The sequence below is a fragment of the Zootoca vivipara genome, chromosome 7 (assembly GCF_965207765.1).
Source record: "Zootoca vivipara chromosome 7, rZooViv2.hap1.1, whole genome shotgun sequence".
In the NCBI taxonomy this organism is placed as follows: Eukaryota; Metazoa; Chordata; class Lepidosauria; order Squamata; family Lacertidae; genus Zootoca; species Zootoca vivipara.
Window position 1 is genome coordinate 59,315,783 of NC_142590.1, and position 27,566 is coordinate 59,343,348.

A 27,566-nucleotide genomic window follows, 5' to 3' on the forward strand; every position below is an offset into this window, starting at 1 on the left:
TCCTGAATCTTCTAACATTCAGCATCATTGGGTGTCCACAAGTTATGGGAGAAAAACTTTACTTTGTCCATTTCCTCCATGCCATGAGTAATTTTATGAACTTCTATCATGTCACCTCATTCTTGTCAACTTTCTTGAGAAATACTGCCATTTGATGTGTTTTCCCTCAAGCCAGCTTCAATCCAAAAAGAAAACACAAGCCATATTCATTTCGCAGTTACGCCAAGGTGTGTACATTTGAGACAGCCATGGTATATACATGGATGACAGTGTATGGTAGCTTCAGGAATAGGAGTTGGTAGGGTTTTCTTCTTCTACAATGACGGGGAAATCAAACAGGGAATGCTCATCTGGTGAAGACATCCCAGCCCTCTCTGGTGTGTACAGCAACATACAAATAGACTTGAAACACAGTGGTGGGGGATGACCTTGCTGTATTTTAAGTTACTAGTGTGTACATAGCCTTCATCTCCCCGAGTTATACTTGTATCCATCCAACAGGAAAAGACACTAAGCCGCATAGCCCCATTTTTTCCAGCAACCCAGTGTGAAAGGGAGATGTCTTCCCACGTGTCAGCTTTCCTCTTTATTATTATTATTATTATTATTATTATTATTATTATTATTATTATTTTGTGGGTGTTAGACAACCTAAACTCTTGGGTCCAGTAGGTGTTAGAATTCAATCAAGGCTTGGAGTGTTAAAACTGGAGGCCAGAGCAGTGTGTTTTAAGCTGTGCGCCAGACACTTTTAACCCCTGGGATCAGCAAATGTTAAAAGCTAACTTTCTCGTGAGGGGCTAGCCTGGGGGATGAGCAATTAAGAGGACAAAGGATCAGAGGGACTTGGTACGAGATGGCAAATGGTTGGGGCCGCCTTCCTCAACTCAGTTAGATGATAAAGCCAGAGCTTAGAGATGTTAGAGTTAGAAGCAATGTGAGTTAGGAGTTATGTGACTGAAATGCAAAGCAGCAGCGGTGCTTGAGTCCTAGGGTGAGTCTAGGGTGCACCTCTGGGGAAAACAAGACCCTCTTGGAGTGCTGACACTATGGACCCCACCATTGTAGGCTCAGGTTGTATAGATTTGTGAATAAACCATGTAACATAAAAAGACCATAGTCTCAGCTGCGCCTCATTTCCAAAAGGAGATACGGACCCTGAGTAAAGCACCTGGAACCCCCTGGAATCTCATTCCACTAAGAGATTGTGGGTGGCCTGCAACATTCTTATTACTCTATTTCTATTCTGCCCTTCCTCCACATTTTATCAAACAGCTGCTTCAGGCAACGCCTGCCTAATGCTCCTCACCACTTCTGCATCAGTTTTGCCAGTGCTTTTTTTTCTGGGGGGACGCATACCCCTAAACATTTTGTGAATCTAAGTTTGGCCTCGTTGAGGGGCAATATTTCAATATGAGGAGGAAAATGAGAGTACCCCTAAACATTTTTTTTAGAAGAAGAAAAAAGCACTGAGTTTCGCTTCCCAAACTCGACTCCATTGCTCATTTTAGAACCCTTTCCCATTTGTCTCCATCTTCACTACATTGCAGTTTACCCTGAATCAGGAATGCTTTAAGGGGTGGCCTAGCAGGTCCGAGCTCTTTTGCACCAGCCCAGTCTCCTGCCTGATTTTTCTCCATTTTTAAAAGCCCACTGCTGGTGGGGCCCTGGCACCTGCCATCTGAATTGGTTCACTTATACACTAGCACATGCTAACTATATGCACATTTGTGTCGCTGTCCTATGTCTGGATCCTTGAAGTGCCTAGAAAACCTCCTGCCCTGAATCTGATTGAAATATTTTTAAAATAGCAACCGTAAGAGCAATCCTAGAAGGGACGCGGGTGGCACTGTAGTCTAAACCACCCTAGCCTCTTGGGCTTGCCGATCAGAAGGTTGGCGGTTTAAATCCCTGCAACGGGGTGGGCTCCCATTGCTCGGTCCCAGCTCCTGCCCACCTAGCAGTTCTAAAGCACACCAGTGCAAGTAGATAAATAAGTACCGCTCTGGCGGGAAGGTAAACGGCATTTCTGTGCGCTGCTCTGGTTTCGCCAGAAGTGGCTTAATCATGCTGGCCACATGACCCAGAAAAACTGTCTGCTGCGGACAAATGCCGGCTCCCTCGGCCTGTAAAGCGAGATGAGTGCTGCAACCCCAGAGTCATCCACGACTGGACTTAACTGTCAGGAGTCCCTTTACCTTTACTTTTAAGAGCAATCCTATGTACACTTTTCTGAGACTTGTGGGCTTTAGTTCTGCGTATACATGTATAGGATTGTGCCATTAAGTTACCCACATTTTCCAATGATCGCATTGTTTCATTTATTGCCATATATGCCCACATGGAATGCTTTTCCATCAGCACCCCATAGAAATTAGAGACAAATACATAAAATTATAGAATATCTCAGCTAGCAGGTATTGCAAGAATTCATGAGAATTGAAGCCATCTTTTGCCAAGAAGTTTCTGGGTCGCCAGAGCAAAACAATGCAGTTCTAAATTCTGTGAGTCTTGCCACTCCCCCCCCCCACCCTCCACTCCCCCAAAAACCCTGGATCTCAGTTGTTTGTTCTATGTTTCTAGAAACTGTGTCTTTGGAAAGAGCAAGTCAGATCAAGGAATCAGTTGCAGCACAGTGCAAAGCAGTTCGTGACACACTTCTGCAGCTTGTGTAAGCGGATTAATATTAAGGACCAGGAGGAAACACCTGTTTATAGCAGAGGAAATACCATGTCTGCTAAGCACCAGGGATAGCCCCTACGCAATTAGAGGATTTCAGGGGATTCCCTCCAATCTGCTGCAGACCCACTAAGTGTTGAAATTCAGCAATTAGTTATCCTGACCTAAATTTGGCTTTTGCTAGAAGCTCCTCTGCATTGACACATCTAAGGATTTACTTCTCATCTTCCTGGGCTGCCTTCATCTCTTTCAGAAAGCCCCTTGGCATTTAGCCTGTTCTTTCAGAGATGGGGACAGTTTTAAATTTTGCCCCATGCAATGAGTGTCCAGCTGGGTTTTTATTATTATTATTATTATTATTATTATTATTATTATTATTATTATTATTATTATTTTGGGGGGGGGGTTATTTCAGTTTTCCTAAAATATTCCAGCAGGAATTAGGGTTGCCAGACTCAATAGAGGACAGGACTTCTGTGCCTTTAATTGCCCTGCTCTCTTTTGAGTCTGGAAACCTTAAAGAGAAACCAGCAGACCCTTTGCTTGGAAATTAAACAAAGGGTCTGCTGGTTTTTCTTTAAGGTTTCCAGACTCAAAAGAGAGCAGGGCAATTAAAGGCACAGAAGTCCTGTCCTCTATTGAGTCTGGCAACCCTAACAGCAATGGTCATTTGCATAACCTAGCCTGGTGTTATACTGGCATAAAATGAACTTTGTAAGATTCCTGAGCTGTCATGGAATGGTTAGCAATGCATGAGTGTAGCTTGCCTACGTCCATGCAGATAAAGTATCAGGATTGAAATGCATACTTTATAGTGTGTGCAGCAGGCAGCCCTTGTGGAACTTCTTAAAATAACTGGACCTGGACAAAGTGCAACCAACTGTGAGTGCTTTCTCGTGCTACTTCCTCCTTGCAAACAGGGATATGTGGGAGCCCAATGACATCAGCATGAAGGAAACGCAGTATCAGCATTTCATCTAAAATATCTTCAACCTTGTTAAAGCAGATGGAAAACACACATACTGTAAAACAGAAAAAAGAAATAGCTCAGCACTCTCCACTTTTGCAAGAGGATAGAAACTGGAGACTTTCCCAGCAGGGGAGAAGCTCAAGCATACCCTCATCCTGATTCTAGCCTCGTGCTTACTAAGTGAGTGCACACCTAGAGGTCCCAGGCATTTGTGTTGTGTCTTCTCCCCCCTACAGTACTTAAGATGTCCTACCTATGTGGGCCCACAGATAATTTTAGACTCTGGGCTTGGTGCTCTCTCTCTCTCTCTCTCTCTCTCACACACACACACACACACACACACATTCTTCTTCGGCGATCACTCGTAGCCGAGTAAGATTGTCTTCCATAAACACGACTTTAACAATGAGTCCGTAAGTGACTGTGGAGGCCAATTCTGGATCCACACGTCCTTCCACAGTGGGGACATTGGTTTCCAGGCGGGAGTTGATCATGTTGTGGATTTGCCAAGTGTGCCTTCCCATTAGCACGTCCTGAGATCGAGTTTCTTCAAAGCCCATGACACCTTTGGTAAAGGCTGTTCTCCAACTGGAGAACACACACACACACTCACACAATCTCTTCATATGGTAATCTGTATCATTTCACTTACATCCAAATGTGGTAAGCACATACTGATTCTGCCCCTCAAATAACATCCCTGGTAACCAAGATGTTTCTGATACACACAAATAGGTTGTGTGAAGTTCAATGTTCTCAACATGTCACTAGACTACAGCAGAGCCTTATTTCAGGTGCACTCCAGGTTTCAAGAGAATGGTGGGTACGGTAGTTCTTATAGCACAAAGCTGTGGAGATACACAACCCTGCTGTAGCAATGACCTGTCTGCTTGCTTAGGATACTATGTGTTCCCCTCTCATGCTTCCACCCACCATCTTAACATCTTAACATCGCTAAACTGGCTGCCTACCTTCTTCACCTGCCTTAGAAGTGACATCTTCAGTTCATGAAAGTCCATTCACATGCTAAACCAAAGTGGAGAAGGTATAACAGAGTTGTGTATCAACCTTCCCTGTTCCAAAGGCTGTTTGAAACTCAGAAGGCAGAACTCTCCATGCGTGAGATCCAAAAGCCCCCACTGACACCCCATGTCACAGCAAAACTGAGGAAAGTACAGCATAAATAATTTCTGCTTCTGCCCTTACCATTACTGTGGGGAACAAAAACACAGAGTGAATGAGGCCACAAGGATAAATTGAATCTCCTCAACAGGCTTTGCATTTTGGTGTTTTATTCACAGTTTTTGATCATCTGCTTTGCTACTTTTTGCATTCCATGTCAAAAGGTGGAAAGCCAGCTGCCTTTATTGTTTCTCTCCAGGATGAGCCTTGGCTTAAAGTGCCAACTAAAACTTGGGTTTTGGTACCCGCTTTATGTGACTGTGTTGCAATTTATCCCAGAAGCTCTTGTTAAGGCAGACCTGCTTCTTCTGAAGTTCTTCTGAAGTTCCTACAACATCTCCTTCTGAGTGGCCTTAGAAAATGAGTGAGCTCAAGCCTCTGAATGGAAGTCCCGGGTGAACTGCATGGCAATTTCAGTGTTTTGAGCCTGTTGCAGACAAGCCTGGCTTCTTCCCAAAAATGGGTTTCCACTTTGAGAAATCCACTCTTTCAACATCCATCACCTTCCTCGTGTGATCTGTGTCTCGATTATACCGATAACCACAGGTGGGTTTTTGCAAAGTGTAAAATGGTGTGTACGTGTTGGAGTAGTTAGGGTTGTAGAAAGCATATCTGAGAGATTCACGCTTGTGTCCCCCAGGGTGGAGGACAACAGGGACATACTGAGAAACTAAAGCCTGCTCCATCTTGTAGCCCAGAGCTACTGGGAACGGCTTCTGATGCTTGTTTGCAGCAGTTTTGGCTGCGTTCTTCTCCTGTGACATCTTGCAGGCGCAGATACATACCTTGGGTTTAATGGGTGGTTTTGTCTGTGAAGATAAAAGCCACACGGAAGAAGGACATGTTGAGTCAATTTGTTATACAGGGAACTGCATGAGCCCCCCACCCCCTTGGATATCTAATTGCCCCTTCCCTACAAATCAATGCCTCTCCCCTGGCCCATGGCCCAATCCTTAATTCATATGCAATTGAATTAGATGAAGATTTAAAAGCATTTTTAACTTAACATCAACAAAAAGAATAGAGATACAGTGGTACCTCCCAAGACGAATGCCTCGCGCAACGAAAAACGCGCTAGACGAAATCGTCTTGCAATGTTTTTGGTTTCTCGCAAGACAAAGTTTTCAATGGTCGCGCTTCGCAAGACGAAGTTTTTCAGCGGGTTTTTTTTTGTTTGGTTTTTTTTTTGCCGTGGCAACCCACGCTTCACAAGACGAAATTATCGCTAGACGAAGCGACTCGTGGCACGAATTAATTTCATCTTGCGAGGCACCACTGTAATAGGAAGAAAATGCATCTTTCCATACTGAAGGTATGGAAATTCCTCTGACGACAAGTGTGCATAAGCATACATGATTTTTAAATAAACTATAATAGCCAGCAATTCTAAAAACCCAATTGTATTTTTCTTCAATTCAAGTGCCGGTTCTATTAGTGCCAGCCATTTGGAGAGAAATATTTGTGTGAGAACTATTTTTTAATTGTTACTTAACCAGCTAGATCCAATATAGCTGCTTTATTTATTGCCAGTGACACCCGCACTCCAGGTAATTGTTGAATGGAAACCTGTGTCGATTATCCTGTTTAAACTCTGACGGCACTTGAGCTTATTTTTAAACTCTGTTAACGGGTTTTCTACTTTCCATGATGCTCTGAGCCCATTAGGCTGCATTATTTTAGGCCTCTAGATCTGGCTCTGTCCACTGGCTTGTAAAGCTATTAATCCTGTAACAAGGGGAATTGGCAACCATTCATGTAAATCACTGAATGTCTATGACGCCAAGGGAGTCAGTGCAATGAAATAACCAGCAGTTTCTTCCAAGCGGGGGGACAGAGCCTTCAGCCTTTTTCAGATAAATGGGTTATCAAGCAACAGATACATAGGATCCAGATTTCTTCTTGCAAGGAAACTCTTCAGTTTCACAAAAAAATGCATTCACGATATAATCAGCTATCCTAGGAGAGCTTCATTGTCTATCAAAACACACCAGTTGCCCCCCCCCTTTTTTGAGACAGACCCTCTTTTGTGGCACCGGTATCCGAGAAACTGAATCACTGGCTGTTTTGTCCCTATTTGCCTTTTCAGAAATGCTCCACTGGGATTTTTTTTAGTGTGAGATGCTAAGAGCAGTCGTTCTTCAGTATTACTGCCCAGGTCCCCCAGAATTTAATCCTTAAGTTGGGAGATGGCTACTAAACATGATGCCTATGTTCTACTTGCACTGTTCTGCTTCTGAATTCCAGTTGTTGGAAACTGTAGGAGGGGAGAGTGACATGGACACCTGGTTGGCCACTGTGAGAACAGGACACTGGACTAGACTGGTTACTGGCCAGATTTAACAGGCCTATTCTTATTGTTATACATTTGGGCTGTGCTTTTTCTCTAGAAAAGCCGGTACTCACCATGAAGTTGTTATAGTAAGTGCCACACTTTTTAACAACAGAAAAGAGATGCTGGTAAGGAGCACCCCACCCCCGAAAAAAGCACTGTGTTTGGGGGAAGCTGGGCAATAGGGTGATGACTTTTTCATTTTTTCTCTCTCAAAAATTATTTCCTGTAGCACAAATGGATGAACTTTTGCCTATTAATGACTAAAATGAGGTATATTCCGTTGAAATATTTAAAAAAAGGTTACACACAAACCACTTTAAATTTTTTTGTATGCCGTTTTACCATTTCATAAAATTGTATTAACAATTCTATATATATTTTGTATCAAATTTGGACACAACACTACATTCCACAATGGGGAGTGTTCTTAGCAACATAGGGTATACAAATGTCACACCTGTGCAAGGTAACAGCCCCTTTTTGGGACCTCAAAACTCAGCCAGCAGACCCTGCCGGACATGCTGGGAAAAGAACCTACAGAAGAGGTAGCAAAACATCGTCCTATAGCGGCGTCTATACTGTTACTGCAGCTAAAAAAAGCTTCCTTGTGTGTTTGATGACCCTATATAATGTTGTATATATATGTCTCTAAAGCTTGGGTTCAATTTTATATCTGCTTACAGTGACTTCAAAAATGGTCAAAAAACTGATAAATATTTTTTTTTAAATCATTTTGTGTGTGAGGTGTTTTTTTATCAAATCTCTTTGAAAGTAAGAGAAATCAAATCTTTAATGAAAGCTCATCAAATTATGATACAGGGAAATGGGGTTGTAAAAAAGTCATCACCCTACTGGGTGTAAAAAAGTCATCACCCTACTGGGCAATCAGTCAGCTTCTTTGGAGATGAAGACTAACTGGCCACATAATGCCCTGATGGGCTTTCCAAAGGGATGAGCTGGGTTGCAATAGCTGCAACAACCAAAAGAGCAAAAAATGGGCCTGGGCTAGAGAATTGCTATGTGAGTGAGCAGAAAACTGGAGGGGAGATGCTACAAGAACTGGGGATGCTACAAGAACTGGGGACATACCTATGTCTTGTTCTGTAATGAATCCAAAGCTGTGACTAATGGGGAAGCAAGATCTTTTGGGGCTATAAGCCCCTCTATCCTATGCTCAGGTTGTATATATGTGTAAATAAAACCATATAACTTAAAGAGACCATAGTCTCTGCTGTCTTTCCAAGGAACTTGAGCCGCAGGAAAGTGCTGGTATCCCTGGAGTCTCACCACTTGGAGTTCGGGGTGGCATGTAGCATAATGTTTTTATGAGAAGGATTCATCTATTCTCTGGTGCAAGCAAATGTATGTACATGGCCAGTGTGGTGTCGTGGTTAAGAGCGGTAGACTCCTAATCTGGGGAACCGGGTTCGCATCTCCGCTCCTCCACATGCAGCTGCTGGGTGACCTGGGGCTAGTCACACTTCTCTGAAGTCTCTCAGCCCCACTCATCTGACAGAGTGTTTGTTGTGGGGGAGGAAGGGAAAGGAGAATGTTAGCTGCTTTGAGACTCCTTAGGGTACTGATAAAGCGGGGTATCAAATCCAAACTCTTCTTCTTCTTCCTCCTCCTCTAAAGCATAATCTGCAACTTCACACACTGCAGCTGTGAGGGTACCAACTGTTGTGGGACAGTTCTACTTTTTGACTGTTTACAGAGCCAAAAGAACAAACATCAGCCTATTTTAAACAGAACCTCCAGCAATGTCTAATAATGGGTGTCAGGCAGCAGTCGCTGTTATGAAAATAGAATTATTGCAAGCATGCCCCTATTTTTGACAGTGCCAGAGGGCATGCTATACCAGAGAAAATGGTCAGTTACCGGTACTTTCTGTCTTTGCATTTCTTTAATCCAGGTGGCTAATGGAGGGCTTGGATCTCTAGGTGGGCAAGGGTGCCTGCAATAAAAAAAATAAAAATTATTAAGAAGATCGAGTGTGCAGCTTGCACACCTCAGTCCAGCAGGAGTTTGCTTCAAATTATAGCGCAGACACTCTTCCATTCCAATTAACCTCTGTCTCCAGGGGCCATCCCAAAATCTCAAGTTTCAGCCCTGAACTTTCAGAGGCTGGGGTGCTCCTGACCCGGCAACTCTAGAAACAAGTCTACTATATAAATGCAAATTTTAAATTTGATGTCCCATCTGCTTTGCCATCACTGGCATGCAGCCCTTGGAAAGTGGACCAGAAGGGAAATAGCCTCTTGGACTGCAAATGTTTTCCCACCTTAGCTCTGGTAGAAAACTTACACTCTGTAGAATAGCATGCCATGATTTTAACGTTCTGAAGAATTATTTCAAAGACCATAAGCTGAGAGGCATTATCCTTCCCTCACATGCACCCCAACTGGAACCATGTTCAGATACCAAAAATAATGCTGAGTCACGCCAGTAAGAAACACTGAGATATACATCGGCTAATGAAGGAGATAAATAAAGCAAAAGTAAAATAAAATATATCCAAATTTAAAAGATTTTTTCCTCCCTTGTTTCTGTTTTCAAAGTGCTCCATAGGACCCAGCTGCAAAGGAAATGGTTCTCAGCCTTCCTGTATTCATTAAAGCTGCTCATAGAGGTGCAAAATACTGGGTGTTTCATAACACGACATATTTTCCAGATTAACTAGCAAGCTGTCTTGTCAACCCTTTTCAAAGCCTGCGGCAACTAGTAATGTGCCCATAAGAAATGACATGGGCAACAAACCTCCCAGAAACACAGACACACGCTTGGGATGAAGTCATGGGAACTAAGAAATGATCCACACCAGGATTATAAATAAGGGTGTCACCTTTTTTACTGGCCCGCTGTACACTCCTGTGCCTGCAAACACACATTAAACTGCCCTAATGCAGTTGGTACATTTGGAGTGTTTGTGCCAGTCTCAAAATGGCTGCCATATCTTAAAGAAAGAGAGCTGTCCACAAAATGGTACAGGCGTGTTGGAAAAGGCACCTATATCAGCTAGCGCAGTGCTCACTCCCAGGGAGAAGCTCTGTGCCCCTCTTCCGTCCAATGAAATGTGGGCATGTTTAAGGAGAGGCTGAACCAGTGCCAAGAGAAATTGAGCAGAGAGAGCAAACATTCTCTCTGCACAGCGGATTTCTGAGGGGATGTTTGCAAATACCCTTCACAGGTGACACAGGAGGTTCTGGTGGGCACACTGGTTCTGCTGCCCCAAGATGCTGTCTTGATGACCCCTGACCAAGTGCACATTTAACACAGAATTCACTGCCACAAGGGGGTTCTGATGGCTACTAGCTCAGAAGGCTTTGAGGAAGGACAAACAATTTCATGAATGATACCCCTGTCAAGAGCTATAAGCTGGTACGGCTAAATGACACCTCCGTTTTTCAGATAGTTTGTTGAATTGCAACAGAGAGGTTCTAGACATTCTTAAACCATCAGCTACCTAGCTTCCAGAGTAACCTCCAGACGGAGTTCAAAGGGAGGGCAGAGATCAAGCTGAGAAACAGCCTGAATTACACCTCCAGATCGCTCTTCTCTCGACTCCATCTCATCATTTTACATTATTGATGAGTTCTATATTCTTTCCTCGCGGTTCCTGCATTTGCTCTTTGCCTGCCTCTGATGAAGTGCTTGTTATAGAGACAATGTTTAGGTTCATATTAGGTTTACTGTTTCATCAGCTGCTTTATAGAAAACAAACATGCCGCTTGACACCATGGATCAGAATCTTTGTGACCAAGAAAAACCATCCCCGGAGAGATCAATATCATGCCCACACTGTCACCTCTCCTGACTTTCATATATCTTGGTTTCATTTGCACAGGGACCTATACATGTGCACTCAAATTGCTACATGCTCCTGCAGGGGTTCACAAGGTACCCCACCCACCCGTACTACAGCCACAGTACATAAAAGCAGGGTCCTTGTAGAGGGTACGGGGCAAAATAGGCCTTCCAACAACTATTTGATCCAAAATGCCTGTGGCTGTAAATATTGAGTCTGGTCAATAAGCTGGTGGCTATCCAGAGTGTTGCTAGCTGGATCTTATCCCCATCAAGGCAATACAGTTCCACAATTCCCACGACCTGGTGACTCCCAAAATTCCATACAAGTACAAAAAAAGGATATATGAATGGATATAAGGAGAGGCTGAAGGTCATTGGTCCATATAGCCCAGCATCCTGTTCTCACTTTAGCCAAGCAGGTGCTTATGGGAAGCCAACAGGAAAGATCTGAGACTGAGAGCACCCGATCTTTCTGGGGTTTCCAGCAACTGGCATTCAGAAGCACACACAGACGGCGGTTATTAGCCACTAGCTATCCAAATGCACCCTTCCTTGAGCTCCACCCAATAACTCTTCTAAATACAGTCCCTTCTATGGTGTCCCCTTTCCCATCCTGCGCCTAGCTGCTTCCTTTTTTGCTGCCAGAGAAAACCTCTCTGTGTTTGGGCATTTTAAGCTACGGGAAGACAATGTCCTATGCAATCCAGATAAGGTGGATTTGATTTAGGCACGCAGCCCACGTCCCGCAGGCAGCGGCTGGTGTTCCGGATAAGCTGCTGGACTGGACACCTTCAAGGGACCGGCGTTGGCTCTCTCCAATCCTGGAAAGAGGCTCCAGGGACATCCCTCGTGGGACTCCGCCCCTCTCTCCTCGGAGCCCTGAAGCCCTGCCGCCGCCGCCTCCTCCTCCTCCTACCTCCGAGGGAAGCCTCCCCGCGGTGTCCTCCCGTCGCGTCACTCGGCAGCTCCTCCTCCGCCACCTCGCGATGTTCCTAAGCGCCGGGAAAAGCGCCGCCCGGGAGGAGGGAAGGCTGGGCCGCTGCGCCCGGGCGCATGATGACCTTCGCCGCCTGGTGCTGCCACCCTTTGCAGCCGGAGAGAGCGCGGCGCGGTGCCGCGTCCTGCGTGGACAGCTCATTGTGACTCGGGCAGGGCGTCAGCCGGCCACGCAGAGCCGGGCGATCCCGAAAAGGGAAGCGAGCGGCAGGGCGAGGGATCCCGTGGCTGATCGGGGCTTCGTAGGAGAAGCGCCCTGGCCTTGGGGGAAGCCACGTGAGCGACCCTACTCCAGGCTCGGTGCATGCGATGAGAAACTCCAGACATGCTCAGAGACACAGTTTTTTATTTTGTTTGAAAAAACCGTATCCTTGAGGTAAGGCCTGAGCCTACTCCACGGATGGGTTTGAAGCCAAGGCAGGCGTCGTCGCTCGCCTCCTCAAATCCGTAGTTCTCTTAGGATGGGGCGTCCGTACAGGATGCCGCGCAGTGGTGCTCGCTTGCAATGTGACGTTGCGCCCACGTGTTTCCTGCTCCTGCGCAGCTCGCTATTCAGCGGGAAAGCGCAGGGATACATTGGGCGAGCCCTTAATGAACTTTTTGCCTCGGTCAAAGGACATTCCTTACGTGCAGCAAACGTGCTGGGTGCGTTAAGTCACCTTAAAGAGTGTTTGCTCGAATCGGGAGGCATTTTGCGCTTCCTTCCATGTTGCTGCAGGAGAAGGAGTCCGATGTAGTGGATAGAATGCGTGCTGCTGGACTTGGACCTGTGAGAAATAGATTCACACAGCAACACTTACCTCATGTTTCTAATACTGTTGGGTAGAACAAGGGAACAGATGGGCAGAGAGCAGCTCACTGGACAACACTGTGTGCGCCTAAAGCTGACCTTCAGTGTGCTGGAGGACATGGCCCGGTTCCCAGTGTTGAAATGAGATTAAAGCTAACAGTCCTGTCAGCTTTTGTAGGCGGAATGGCAGGGAGCGGTGAGAGACACCATCTTCTCTTGCATCAGGCAGCAAAATGTCTTCTACTTAAGCCCACCCTTCCATTCCCAGTGTGGTTTGCTATATGTCATCCGTCCTGAGCTCCTTGGATGAAGAGCGGGAACAGGATACAACTCTGATAAATAGCATATTCCCTCCCCAAATCCCTCTCTCTGACACAAAACCCTACATGTACACTATATAAAAGAATATAAGTTTCACCACTCCACCCCACCCCCTTCTTCCCCAACCTTATTCTGTTCTCAACAGTCACTACTGTCTAATAACAGATGCAACTGATCTGTAGAAAAGACTTTACAACCTGAAAAAGGCAATGCACATACTTTTGTATACCAAGGAAATCTTTATTTATTTATTTTTAAAAAATGGCATACTCCTAGAAGTTAATTAAGGTTGCTGGGAATCATAGTTTGGGGATAAACAATAGTTCCCATGATTTACTTCTTGGTGGGGTGTGCTTCAAACAGGGGCATAGCAATGGGGGCGATCTGCCCTGTGTGCCACCCTGGAGGGGGGGTGACACTCGGTGCGCCCCTCCCTGGCCCGCCCCTCGCCTCCACACATGCCGAGCAGGTGAGCAAGCAAGCTGCGGAGCAAGGCTTTTTACCGGGCGGCAGGGCATTGCTACGTAGCGACGCATGCATCGTACGTAGCAACACCGCTCATGTGCACTGCGTAGTGGGTTACCCCTCCGGGTGCCAGAGCGGCTTCTGACGCCACTGGCTTCAAAGCAACCCAAATGTAGTCCTAAGAAGTTTTGTGTACTATTCAGAAATATTGTAAGGTGCCGAGCCGATCAGCATGGTACTTTACAGTCAAATCATCTGTGCACTGTTTTAATTACTGTCAGTGCCACACAAATACATTAATTAACCTGTGGCTGCTAGGAAGTTTGCATAAACTTAAAAAATAAGCTTTGTGTTGGGTTTGTTCCCCAAACAAGTCCCACATACTTAAGAAGTCACTGCTGTATAATTGTAGCCTGGCTATTAATGGATCAGTTTGCTTCTTGGTTGCTTGGCTGTGACAGTCGTATCATTCTTAAAAATCTGAAGAATTTTAGAATGGGGACTACGCCCTCTGGGTATGCACCATTTTTGTGCATACGCATAGCTGAGTTTCATGTGAGTTAGCGGCATGAATAACTTGGCGTCATGTCATAACAAATACTTGCAGGAAAGGGAGTGTCCTGCTATTCATTATGCAACCTCTGTGCTATATTTCTATCCGTTTTGCAAATGATCAGTCCTAGAGACCATGACCTGCTTATTATAAGCATTGTGGCTGTCACTGACAATATAGATCTGTGGAGGATGGGCAGGTATAGGTATCGTGCACCTATATTTGAGCGACTTTCATTGGGTTTTCCAGAACCAATTGCATCTCACTAACTTCAAAGACACTTGAATACAGTTCCAGGGTTCTTCATTTCTTGAACAAGTATAATGTGTCACTGATTTAATTTACCCCCCCCCCCTTGACATTTCTCCCCGATCACAACTCCTAGGGATCATTGTGGCAGAACTAGCCCTGAGCAGGATGCAGGGTTGATGCAGGGCTGGTTCCATCAACAACGTGTCATGTTCTTCGCCTCTCCTTTTATAACATGTAGTTATACTTAACTCACCACCTGATATCATCACATTGTAAGTTTCTCCACCCTGTTCCACTCTGCCATCCATCATGCATGTAACTGGATGAAGACTAAAAGAGGATGATCCTCAAACAGGGTTGCACTGTGTTGGTCTGGATCCAAATGTATATATATCATTATATTTCACAACAAACTACAGAAAAATTCTGGAACTCACAGTCCTGTCACCAGGCACATGCAGGAGAATTCTGTTGCACGACTGCTCTTAAAGGATACAGAGTATGCACGAAACATAATTTTAAAGATCCATTTTTAAAAATTGAGTTTTAATTTCAAGTAATAAAACATACCCATACAAAGGATACAGAGCTTAATAGTTGTACAGAAAAGAAAGAAAACTAGTGGCTGATGGTTGTAGTTTTAGATGTGCCAAGAAAGGCTGTCAAATAAAAGTGTCTCCATCAATTTCCATGAGCTGATGGAGGGTAAAAAACCATGTTCAATGGTCTTAACAAGATCATTTATGTTGGGTTTCTTGAATAATCAAAGTTGCTTTTGAGCCAGTCTAATGTCAATACTGTCTGTTTAAGAAAAACAGGTGCCGGTAATTTCTGTTTAATTGCTCACAGGCGTGGGCTCTACTCCATGTATATAAGGCTCCATTGGAAAGCATTTTGTGTGGTAGTTGTGTGGGAGGTTTGAAGGGTTGGAATGTGGGTATGTAAAGTTGCTGGGGGAGGGAGCGTTTATCTTTAGTTTAAAGTCTCTTCCAACACAGTTTGTTTTTCTGTTAAAGAAAGCCAACCTTTTGTTTTTCTTCTGTATACTTTAAACGGTATACTGCTAGTCAGAGGTTTCATGCTAGGTTGGGGAAAATCTTTAAACTCTTGGTGGTGTATTTTAGCCAAGTCAACTTCTGTTTGCGTATTTTGTTTTTCTATAAACTCTGCGTGAGGTGTACTTTGAAGGGCCACTGGAAAACTGGGATATATGATTTATGTTAGCATGCTTAATACCCAGTGTTCCCCAATATTATTTCGTGATAATTTAAAGGATACCATGTCATTTAGAAAGTGTGAGTCTCTTCCCCCCCCCACTTCAATCAATATTCCTTTTGTAAATGGTTAATTTGTGATATGTAAGTACAATGTCCCATACAGTACTTGCAAAATCCAGGCTACAAAAAGATTTGCAATTAAAGTTTTCCAGTGTTTTGCAATCAAAAATTTAACTGCAGCTAATAAAAGGAGGATCATTTGATTAACTGTTTTAAAAACGGAATAATTTGGGGGCAAAGCTACCACATGTGTACTGGAGAGCCAGGTAAATTGCATTGCTGCTAGCATGTGTTATGATTAATTCTACATAATTTGGCTGGGCACATGTACCAGCAATATGCTGTCTTTAAAGCATTTTCTCACGCTCTAATTGAGATGGATCCAAAAGGTAAAAGGTCCCCTGACTATTGGGTCCAGTCATGAATGACACTGGGGTTGTGGCACTCATCTCGCTTTATTAGCCGAGGGAGCTGGCATTTATTCCAAGTGTGTTCCCAGTGTTCTTCCTCTAATTCTCCTCCAAAATCTTTCCCCCATTTTAGTCTTAATAAAGTGAGAGGAAGGGTAGCCAGTTGTGTGGGGATTTTATATACATGGGAGATGATTTCCCTTTCCCAGTGGGTTGCTTGAGTTGACTAGTTGCTCAAAACTACTTAAGCTGCATAATGCTTGAATCATTATATCTGGCTGATTTGGAAAATGTATGATCTGCTATATCTCTAACCAGCTACATGGTATATCTCCCACTATAAAATCTATTTCTGGAGGTGTAATGGGTTTTTGATTAGTGTAGAAGTATCTGAGTTTAGGCAATCACACTGTTTCCTACCTAGCATATAAGCCTGATTTGGCTGTTGTGCAAAAGGAAGAAAGCTGAGTTATTAGGAACCTCCTGTGGGGGGTGGGCAGATAAGTCACAATGGTGTGTGCTCATTGCTAGGCCATTGCAAACTGATTTACTCCCCAATCATTTCTATTAGCCAAAACCAGTCCCGGATTTACATATAAACTAAACAAGCTATAGCTTAGGGCCCCACTCTCTTGGCACCCCCCCCCCAATGTACTTCTTCTTAATTGTATTTCACTATTAATATACTTCTTTTTAATTGTATTTCAGTTCAACAATTACTTTGATAAAATACATATTTTGTTATGTGCAAATGGCTTTAGATACCTATTAGGTCCGTAAATTACCATATAGCATATATTCAACACAAAAAACATGTGACAATTTTTTGTTGACAAAGGACAGCTGGACATATAAAGGGCCCCTAAGTAGCCTAGGGGCTCATCAAACCTAAATCTGACCCTGGTCAAAACGTAGCCACAGGGGCTTAGGAAGGGAGGGGCAATGGGGGCGTTCTGCCCCGGGCAGCACGATCCCGAGGGCGCCATGGCGGCTGCCCCCCCGCCCACGCTGGGCACCCCGCCCCCAGAACGCACACTACGGCCATACGGGCAGCGTGCCACACCCCCAGAATGCACGCCACACCCCTATGGGCGGCATGCCACGCCCCCAGAATGCATGCCAGCCACGCCCCCACCTGCTCTCCGCCCCCCAGTGCCGGAGAATGAAGGTTCCGCCAGTGTCCAGCCAGACCCCACCATTGCTGAAGTATTGTTTAGCAGGTTGGAATTAATTCTAGCCCACTGTGTTCTTTCAATGCCTATAGCAAAAGGAACAAATTGCTGAAATATTTGTTATCCTGGGAATGAAAGTACTGATTTCCTACAAAATACAGATTTGGGGAACGATAATGAAACTTATCTCTTCACTTAAAAGCAGATGATACAATCAATGATACTTAAATTTCCCAAACCACTATTCTGCTAGAAAAAACATTGTCCAAAAAGCACTGACATCCATAGCAATAAACAGTTGGTGCAAATTGGAGCAACCCTTGTATGATTGGTACCAAATTCTAATGTTCCTTTTCTGTCAGTGCAATATTAAATGCAACATTAATTGCACAGTGCCTAAGAGACCCAGCCTGTGGCAGGTGCTGTCAAAGAAGCATCTCATGACAAACTCTAGCTGTTCAACAAGGGGAAATGTCAACCAGCAGAATATCAACAGGCAACACCTCAAAGAATGGCAAGGTAACATCATTCCCTCCCCTTTGAGTAACTGACAAACTTAAATGCCAGGCTGTGCACTGTGTTAAGATCAGATACATATTTTTCTTTTGAACAGATTCATAAAAAACTGTTAAATGTGTTTACTCATTATTACTGTTGGCTATATTTTGCTTAGATTTTCTAGCTCACGACTCTCATTGTTCAGTGTGTTCCAATTCACCACCGTGGTGCTGGTACCAACTGTGTTTTGACTGTTGTATAAAACAAAGGTGTTTATTTCCACACCAAAAAATGGGCAAAGAGCAAAGCTCTCTCACACCTTGTGTTTGTGTTTGGTTAAACTAATATTTCTACCGCTGGGTTTTTTTTTATTATTATCATCAAGATTTGATGATATGTTTGCATTTTCAACAAACAGGGGTAGAAAAAGACAAGGTCTGAACAATGCTATCACATAAAGAGAGCACAATGGCTTCTGCAGAAGTGAGAATAGATAGAGATGTGCACATACAACTAAATATATAATTTGCTGGTGTTATGAGCAAGGGCAGAGAAATGGGAGGGTGGGGGCGGTTCATCCCAGTTGTCACCACTGAGGGGGGTGACAAAATGCCGGGCGGCACTCACCGCGGGGCCTGTAGCGCGCCTGAGCCACAAGTCTCTCCTGGGAGTGACGCAGTGGCTTGGGTGCTCACAGGCTCTGTGCTGCCCCAAACAGTCCGCCTGCCGCCTCCCCCTCAACTGTAGGGCAGCTGAGTGGGAGGAGGCAGCCAGACTTCTCGGAGGCCCCCCGGACTGCCCTGCCCTGTGGGCAGCTGGCCCCACCCCTGGGCACAGGGCGCACGCGCCACCTCAGGCACCCGACCGGCTTGCTCCACTGCTGGTTATGAGTTGGGGAGGGGAGGAAGCAGGCTGTATGTGAGATCCTTCTGACTCCTGGATCCAGCAAACGTTAAAATATAAGCCAGACTAGCTTCCTGTGTTGAGGTGATAGCTTGGGTCATGGGCCATTAAGGGATACAAAGGAAAGGGGCTCTGTGGGAGATGGCAAATGGGTAGGGCTCCTCCTCATCTCAGAGTTAGAAGGATGAAGCAGAGTTTAGAGTTGAGTTGCAGTGATGTGAGCCAGATGGAAAGCAATAAGCTGTGAGACAGAGCAATTTTGATGTCTCTTTGAATCCAAGCCTGTGGCTGTAGGAGAAGAAGAAGAGGAGTAGTAGTTTGGACTTGATACCCCGCCTTTCACTTCCCCTTAAGGAGTATCAAAGCGGCTAACATTCTCCTTTCCCTTCCTCCCCGACAACAAACACCCTGTGAGGTGGGTGGGGAAGTGTGACTAGCCCAAGGTCACCCAGCAGCTGCATGTGGAGGAGTGGAGACGCAAACCCGGTTCAACAGATTATGATTCTACCACTCTTAACCACTACACCACACCTTTTTGGGGTGTTGATGCTGTGAACCCCCATTGTTGTATATATATATGCTCAGGTTGTGTGTGTGTGTGTGTGTATATATATGTGTGTGTGTGTGTGTGTCAATAAACCATATATCCTAAAGACACCACAGTCTCCGCTGTGCCTCAGTCATTCCAAAAGGAAACATGAACCCTGGGCAAGCAGCTAGAACTCCTGCAATCTCACACTGCTTGGTGTGCCACACTATCTTTCGTTAACCCAAATTTGACTGACTTTTGGGTTGTGTCAGGCACAACCGAAGAGTTGTTTAGATTTGACATGAACAAAGTTTCCATCAGGGGGTTAATGTCAATTTGAAACCAGGTAATATGTACTGGCCTGTTGTCTTTGTCCATGGAGTTTTCTTGGCAGGGATACTGGAGTGGCTTGCCAGTTCCTTCTCCAGGTGGATCACGTTTAGTCAAAACTCTCCACTATGACCTGTCCATCTTGGGTGGCCCTGCATGGCATAGCTCATAGCTTCTCTGAGTTATTCAAGCCACGACAAGGCATTGGTCCATGGGGTCACGAAGAGTCGGACACGACTAAACATATATGTACTGGGCCTGCCCTGTGCAGTCTGCGTTGGAGACCTCTGGAGATCTGTATGAGAATGGTATGTTTTAAAATGAGCAAAATTACCTACGGTACTTCAATTTACCTTGGTTCGAACTTGAGTGGTTTTATTTATCCATTACATTTATATCCTGCCCTTCATCCAAGGTCTCAGGGTTAAACTCCCAGCTTTATCCTCACATCAACAGCATGAAGTACTGTAGGTTAGGTTCAGAAAGAGCTACTTGCCCCAGGTCCCCCTGTGAATTTCACCCAGTGAGTACCCACGTTTCCCATGGCCCGACAGGCTCATGCAATTTGGTGAAGCATTATGTCCCATTGTTAATGTCTAAAAGGAAAAGTACACTGGCATTCCAGCATGTCTGGAAACTGCACCATCTGATATGGAAGCCCTTTTTTCTAAACCTATGTGTGGAAAGGGATATAAAAATACTTTCTGTGTGTGCTCAGATGAAGAGTTATGAAAATCACCTCTTCATGAGTTTGGGGTCTGAGCCTTAGCTTAAAAACGAAACAAAACAACATGATCTATGCACTGGCAAGTCTTGGCTTATATTATTAAATCTTGTTGGAAGCTGCTGACCATGGTCAGATATTGTTACCAAGTATCTTGCTCTTATTTGTAAATTGCCTTGGTTCAAAGGTTCATCACTGCAGGGCACAAATATATACATGTACCAAGCTAGCCTCCATGGATGAGATGCAAAGAAGCACAAAGCATCACATTTGATATATTTGTATGCGCGCTTCTGGAATTTTCACCAGATATTTAAAAACAGGGGAAGTGAGAAGACCTAAAAAACCATAGAAGCTAAATTGAGCTCATTTATCTTTTGGGGTGTCCCAGTTGTCGTAACATAATCAAACATGTTGAAATCTACAATGTGCTTTTAAGGGCATGTTACAAAGCAGAATTCATGTACCTGGCTGGGTTTGCCCAGCTGGAATGTGGCAAAATGTCACGTGAACATGCAAGTTGTGTTACTCCCGATATGCCCATGCACCAAGAGTTGGAAGCAAGAAGTGTTGACTGCAAGTGCATAGTGTATGCCATGGTGCAAAATTGGTGGAGGACCATTTTAGGTGAAAGCTGCTACTGGATCTGGGCTCTGAGCACTGGTGGGATTTGGAAGCAATTTATGAGTGCCTAAGTCCTTTTCATAAGTGCCATGCACGGACACATCCCCTAGTCAGAGATCTAGCTGGCGGAGATGGTAGTATAGTACTACAACTGTGATTCACATGCAGTTAGCCAATATGATTTGAGAGCTGAAAATAGTGCAGTTCTCTTTATATAGTGCTCTTTAAATAAATAGTGATGTTACTTATTAACTATATTTCATCATTTCAGATGGATAGCACAATCACATAACCTAGCTTTGTAAAGCACATGCACAGACACATGGAAATAAAATAATAAAAGTGATTCTTGCCAGGTCAGTTTCTTTTTCTTTGTTTAACTTTTTATACTTTCTTTTTTAACTGCAGACAATACATTAAAACAAACAAATATAAAACAAACAAAGCATTTCAAAGATCACATCGAAAGAGAAAAAGTACAAGTCAGGCATCCCCAAACTGCAGCCCTCCAGATGTTTTGGCCTACAACTCCCATGATCCCTAGCTAACAGGACCAGTGGTCAGGGATGATGGGAACTGTAGTCCCAAAACATCTGAAGGGCCGAAGTTTGGGGATGCCTGCATTGTAACAACTCTCATTTTAAAGACTCTTTCAGATGGAAGGGTTTGCAAGTGCACCTCACATCTCCAATCCAAATCAGGATTCTGCGGATCTGTGAGCTGATCACTGTTGATCCAAATAGGCAGGCAGGATCAGCATGGCTGACACAGCAGCTGTGGTGAACAGTCATCCAAAACAGTGCCACCCCACAAGGTTAATTTTCACCTTTCCCCCTTTACTTTCCTGTTTTGGTAGCATAGCTACAGGGGAAGCTGCCCTCTGAAACCACCCAGATTTGCTAATCAGGGATAGTGTGGGTGCTTGCAAAAGGCCCACAACAGTGGTTGCTGACACTGTCCACTCGCTTCCAGTAAGACATATTTTTGGCTTAGCATGTCATGTGAACCAGGCCTCTCTCTCTCTCTCTTTCATCTTTGTCTTATTTGCTCAAATGCGCAAATATTTGCTTAGAACTCTCATACGTATCAGTGGAATTTACTTCCAAATAACTGATATGGATCACTGCCTGAGGTACCCAGATGTGGTGCCCTCTTGTTACTTCCTCAGTCTTGCTGGAAGGTGGTGATCAGCTTGAAGCAGGTGGTAAAATGTGTCATGAACTTTCTGTGTTGGATCAGACCAGGACTGATTTGAGATAGTGTGTGAACATGCTGTAAAACAATGGGTGGGGAGAAGGTGGATTGAGATCTGCTGTTGGACCTCCAGGAGTTTCTGATTCCCGGGAAGTCCCGAGTTGAAATCTATTTTTGACACAGCCACAAAGACATTTAAGAAGCATTAGATAAGACCAGTGCCGGATTTAAACAAGCTATAGCTTCGGGCCCCACTCTCTTGGGAGCCCCCCAAAAATATACTTCTTAAGTGTATTTCAGTTCACCAATTACTTTGATAAAATACATACCGGTATTTTGTTATATGCAAATGGCTTTAGATACCTATTAGGTCCATAAATTACTATATAGCACATATTCAACACAAAAAAAAACAGTGACAATTTGTTGTTGACAAAGAACAGCTGGACATATAAAGGGCTCTAATACCTTCAGCAGTTTAGGGCCTTATCAAGCCTAAATCCAGCCCTGGATAAGACACACCATTCTCCTTGCCACTGACACTCATCTGTAACTTGGGGATAATGATTCTGGACTACCTTACAGGGCTGTTGTAAGAATTACTGCGATAATGTATGGGAAAGCCTGAAGCATGCAGTATAAATGTTAGTGGTATTAGTGTTGCAATGAGTTTCTATTGATAAGATGAAATGCAAATCTCAAATCTCTTGCAAGCCACTTCTTGTAGTACAAAAGGCAGAAGCTGAACTGGAAAATAAATGCTTAAAATGAAGTGTACACCGTGATAAACAGTTCTATTCTGTTTACCTGGAGGCAAGTCCCACTGAATTTAATCTAAGACTAAGACCCTCCCCTAACTGTAAATGTATGAGTTAGTTATGACAAATTATGCCTCATGAAAAAGCCAAAAATCCCTCAACATGGTTTAAACAGCAGGAGTTGTTCCATAAGCTGGTGGTGGCTCAGGAAATTGCGGTCCAGCCCTCCAATTTATTTATTTTTAAAAACATACCTAAATCATGTTAAGTGACCACACTTGTTTAAGTACACCTGAAGTAAGGTAAAAAAAAAAAAAGGTAAAGGACCCCTGGATGCGTTCATCTCACTTTCAGGCTGAGGGAGCCAGCGTTTGTCCACAGACAGCTTTCTGGGAGCATGACTAAACAGTTTCTGGCTAAAAAAAAACAGTTTACTTTCCTGCCGCAGCAGTACCTATTTATTTACTTGCACTGGCATGCTTTCGAACTGCTAGGTTGGCAGGAGCTGGGACCGAGCAACGGGAGTTCACCCCGTTGCAGGGATTCAAACCGCTGGCCTTCTGATCAGCAAGCCCAAGAAGCTCAGTGGTTTAGACCGCAGTGTCACCCATGTCCCTGAAGTGCCTCACAGCATTAGGGCAAGCTCCACCTAGTCCAGCATTGTCTGCAAGGAAGCCAGCAACCTACACACAATGCCAGCCCTTACTTTTAGGCAGAGTGATGTGGCCACGTCAGGCAAGACACTTTGGGTGTCATGAAAGGGCAACAAATGGTTAGTAATTAAATTTTTTTCAATCAATCGTTTTATTTGTATGCCACCTTTCCACAGTGAAAACCATGCCCAAGGTGGCTTACAACATATTTAAAAATTCCATAACTACAAATATAACAAAAGTAGTCATAAGTAATAAACAAACAAACCACCGCCAAATTTAACATAAATCATAAGATCAAAAATAAATACACAAAACCCGCTAAACAGTACCGCAGCCCAAAAGTCTGTTCAGCAGCCTCAGCTTTTGGAGTCAGGCAGTGCCCCACCCTCCCAGTCCAGGTGGGAATAGACCTGCAAGGCAGGGAGCAGGCTTTCTAGGCCCCAGATGATCTATTTCTGTATTTTTACTTCCAGAAAGGTGAAGCGGCCCTTGTGGGATTCCAGTTGCCATAATAATTTGGCCAGCCTTGGATACTCCCCTTAATTCGCTGGGTCAGGCTGCCATTTGCTGTTCTGCCTCAGGCAGCAAAATGTCATGGACTGGCTCTGTGAGACAATGCTGAAATTGCACTTGCTGGCCAATAGCCTACCAATGGAGTGCTATCTGTCCACCCCTGAATTAAGAAATAGAAATATGTGTTAATTTTCGGCAAAAATAAAATAAAAAAATACTTAGGGTAAAAGCTGCCTCCTTGCCATAGTATTTTCCTCAGCCTGTATTCCTTCACAAGCTTGTGGGTTGTTGGCTTTCTCAAATTTACAAAAAGTGAATAGGAATTTTGAAATAATAAAGAAGAAAAGGCCTTTTGCTTGTTCTAAGTGTGATGAGTTCAAATGTGAAAAGATTCCCACATGTATTCTCATCTTTTTAATTTGGCCTAATTGGCACAATGAAGCAGCCATAACAGCTGGTACCTGAGGTGGAACTGTGGAAAAGATGTTAACATGTTTAGCTGAACTCGTCAGTAGAATTTTTTAGAACAGGGCCAGAATTTATCCAAATATATCTTTCTGAGGAAAACTTATTTTTCTCGCTCTCAACTCTGAGAAAAAAAGGTTGTTTTGCCAAACATTTTCTGAATATTCATTACCAGTTTTTTGTGGTGGTCATAATTCCTCACCATCATCACAATGTCCTGGAATGATCCCAGGTCCAGTGCATTGTGAAGAGAACATAACGGTGGCCAGGCTGCCAGTGCAGTTACCACAACAGCAGCAAAACAAACCTTAGAAAAAAGGAGGAAAGAAACTGTGCTATTGCCACCACAAAGTTCAAACATCACCCATAAAGAAAGTGGAAAATTCCTCCTCCTCTGACAGAATATTTGGTGAAGTGATTCCCGCCATCACAGACAATTTTGACACTGGCAAATAAGGTAGAGAATTTCAGGACAGCCTTTCCCCTCTGCTTTATAATTTTTCTGCTAAAGTAAGTGAAGATGCACCAAAATGTGAGTTTCAGGATTAAAAATTTGAGTTTGAAATTCAAATGGAGAAACTGGATTCCAAACATTGCAATGCAGATTGTGCTCCACTTCTGCTTTTTAAATATGAATTTGCAGATTCACAGTGTTCAGTACTAACAATCTGGAGACTTTGTAGAGACATAAAAAGGTAAAGGACCCCTGACAGTTAAGTCCAGTCACGAACGACTCTGGGGTTGCAGTGCTCATCTCGCTTTACAGGCCGAGGGAGCCGACATTTGTCTGCAGACAGTTTTTCCGGGTCATGTGGCCAGCATGACTAAGCCACTTCTGGCAAACCAGAGCAGAACACGGAAACACCATTTACCTTCCCACTGGAGCAGTACCTATTTATCTACTTGCACTTTGACGTGCTTTCGAACTGCTAGGTTGGTAGGAGCTTGGGACCGAGCAATGGGAGCTCATCCCGTCGCAGGGATTCGAACCGCCAACCTTACGATCAGCAAGCCCTAGGCTCAGTGGTTTAGTCCACAGTGCCAGGCCACCCGCCATCCATTAGTAGAATGTGTCCTTTTATTTAAAATGCATTTGTGGGGCATAGGAATTTGTTCATATTTTCCCCCAAAATATAGTCCGCCCCCCCCCAAGGTCTGAGGGACAGTGGACTGGCCCCCTGCTGAAAAAGTTTGCTGACCCCTGGACTACACTAATACACATTTCAGAAGCCACAGGAGATCATCTGTTAATTTCATTGTACTATAATAATATAATAATAATTTATTATTTATACCCCGCCCATCTGGCTGGGTTTCCCCAGCCACTCTGGGTGGCTTCCAACAGAAAAATAAAACACAGTAATCTATTAAACATTAAAAGCCTCCCTGAACAGGGCTGCCTGTACACAGTACTGTACACAGATTGTACATTGACAATAAAGGTATTATTATTATTATTATTATTATTATTATTATTATTACTATTATTACTTCCCCCAAACACCTCCTGTTGATTACTTTGTCTCTGATGCCACAATTTAATGTACAGAAAACAGTAAACATGCCCTTCATAATTTCATGGGGCATCTCACTGTACATTCCCTGGGGGAGGCTCATGTTGACAGGGAAATGACCATGTGATGAGGAAATAGCAGGTGTCGACATGTGTTAAACGTGGTGGAGGGGATGAAGATGAGTCTTCATGAAGTTAACATTTCCGTAGACATCTTTCACCTTCCTCATTGTGAAAGCAACCTTTTCATTGTTCCCTCTGAAAGTCACACACACACACACACACACACACACACACACAAACACACACACGGCTTTAGAAACATAACTTTTTCTGAGACTTACCAAACAGGAAAGGTGATAATCCTAAATCAATATTGGCATGGTCATTCGGAGAATTCATGTGTTTGAGACCAATGCTTTTTATTTGTTTGGCTTTGTTTCTAAAAACCTGGGAGGCATTCTTGATTTTGCTGCGTTTCGTTTTTTAAACCAGGACATATCGTAAACCTTTCGGTCCCCTTTGGACATGGCAATGCCTTAGGGAAGACCTCTGTGAGCTCCCGGGCTTAAGAGCTGCCTTGGGTGTAACAATGGCTTACTGTAGCAGCAAGGAAAGAATGTCACCAAAGGAGCTGCTACGGGGTGTGGCCAGGTGAGAGCAGCCAGCCCTCTCTACCTGCTCAGGTGGCTTAGCTTTTAAAGCAGCTGAAAAGTTAGCTCGGCATACTAGCACCTGCTGGAGCTCTCTGTGTGCTGGGTGGTAGCTGAGCAAACTGGAAATATGTTTTGCTAGAGGGAGCATTTGGAGACACGCCGGAGAAGGCAGCAGTCAGGATGAAGAAAAATCACTCTGTGCAGGGGACTATTAGCAGGCTCTTCGGGAAAAAACATGCCAGCAACAATTCCACCACTTCCCTCTACGTCACCAACCCCCCATGGATCTTCACTCAGGAGGTCACCACTGACAACCTGGCGAGAACTGGTCAGTATGGCTTCTTTTGTTTTGAGCTTTCAGGGAGAGGACTCGGAGGAGCCTGTTTGCCCTTCCACTATCCACTCCCCCCCCAAAAAACCCCCAGACTTCAGCTTTAGGATGTTCAACTGTGGGGGGCTACCGGCACACTCAGAGGTGGGGTGTGCAGTTTCGATGCTGCTCTGGATACTTCCATCGGGGCCTTGAGAAAGCTTTATTAATAAGCCGTGCAGTCGGAAAACAACAGCCTTTAGTAGGAATGACTGGATTAAAGAGAAACTTGTTGGAACATGCAAAACTAAACTAGCAGCCTGTGATCCACTCTCTTTTTTAAAAAAACCAACAACCTCAGAAGAATGTGCAGATTTCAGCAAGTCTCCTGTAGAGCAGGAATATGGGTGTAATAGAGTGTAAGACAAGTAGCAGATCCACCAGACAGTTGTAAATAAATCTCTGACATATTTTTATGCGGGAGATTAGAGTTAGCACTGAAACCCAAAGGTCTCTCAGGTGTTGACAGCAGCAGGTGTGTTTATTCTGCATATTGTACTTAATTCTCTTGAAGTTTGTAATTGCGGAACAGCAAACTGGAGGCTCAGGTGGGTGGGTGCTAACTCTGAATAGTGTCTGAACAGGCAGAGTGTCAGAAATCCCGCACAAGAGCTGTTGGAACAAATG

At 44.2% G+C, this 27,566-nt stretch overlaps 2 protein-coding genes across 3 annotated transcripts in view; one reads left to right on the forward strand and one right to left on the reverse strand.

Annotated features, from left to right (window-relative positions):
• Nucleotides 1-4,263: 4,263 nt before the first annotated feature.
• On the reverse strand, nt 4,264-26,403 carry CIMIP3 (ciliary microtubule inner protein 3). Of its 2 annotated transcripts, none has more exons than XM_088674370.1 (3): nt 26,258-26,403; nt 9,042-9,117; nt 4,264-5,640 (listed from the first exon to the last, which is right to left on the reverse strand). In XM_088674370.1, exons 2-3 carry the CDS (start codon nt 9,060-9,062, stop codon nt 5,245-5,247), a joined length of 417 nt encoding a protein of 138 aa, XP_088530496.1. In that variant the 5' UTR covers nt 9,063-9,117; nt 26,258-26,403; the 3' UTR covers nt 4,264-5,244. The 2 variants fall into 2 exon arrangements, with proteins under 2 accessions (XP_088530496.1, XP_034978941.1); XM_035123050.3 differs by lacking the exon at nt 26,258-26,403 and adding an exon at nt 11,887-12,058.
• C7H6orf132 (chromosome 7 C6orf132 homolog) overlaps nt 26,296-27,566 on the forward strand; it is a 43,918-nt gene continuing 42,647 nt past the window's right edge. The window contains exon 1 of the mRNA XM_035122569.3: nt 26,296-26,897. Coding sequence (XP_034978460.3) covers nt 26,750-26,897 — 148 coding nt within the window. The 5' untranslated portion in view covers nt 26,296-26,749. The remainder of the gene's footprint in view (nt 26,898-27,566) is intronic.

Bases quoted from the DNA above. Each gene is read 5' to 3' on its own strand.
- CIMIP3 (XM_088674370.1), bottom strand. From the start codon at position 9,062: ATGCAAAGACAGAAAGTACCG. The intron at 5,641-9,041 runs GTAACTGACCAT...TTATCTTCACAG, and splicing joins TGCAAAGACAGAAAGTACCG to ACAAAACCACCCATTAAACC.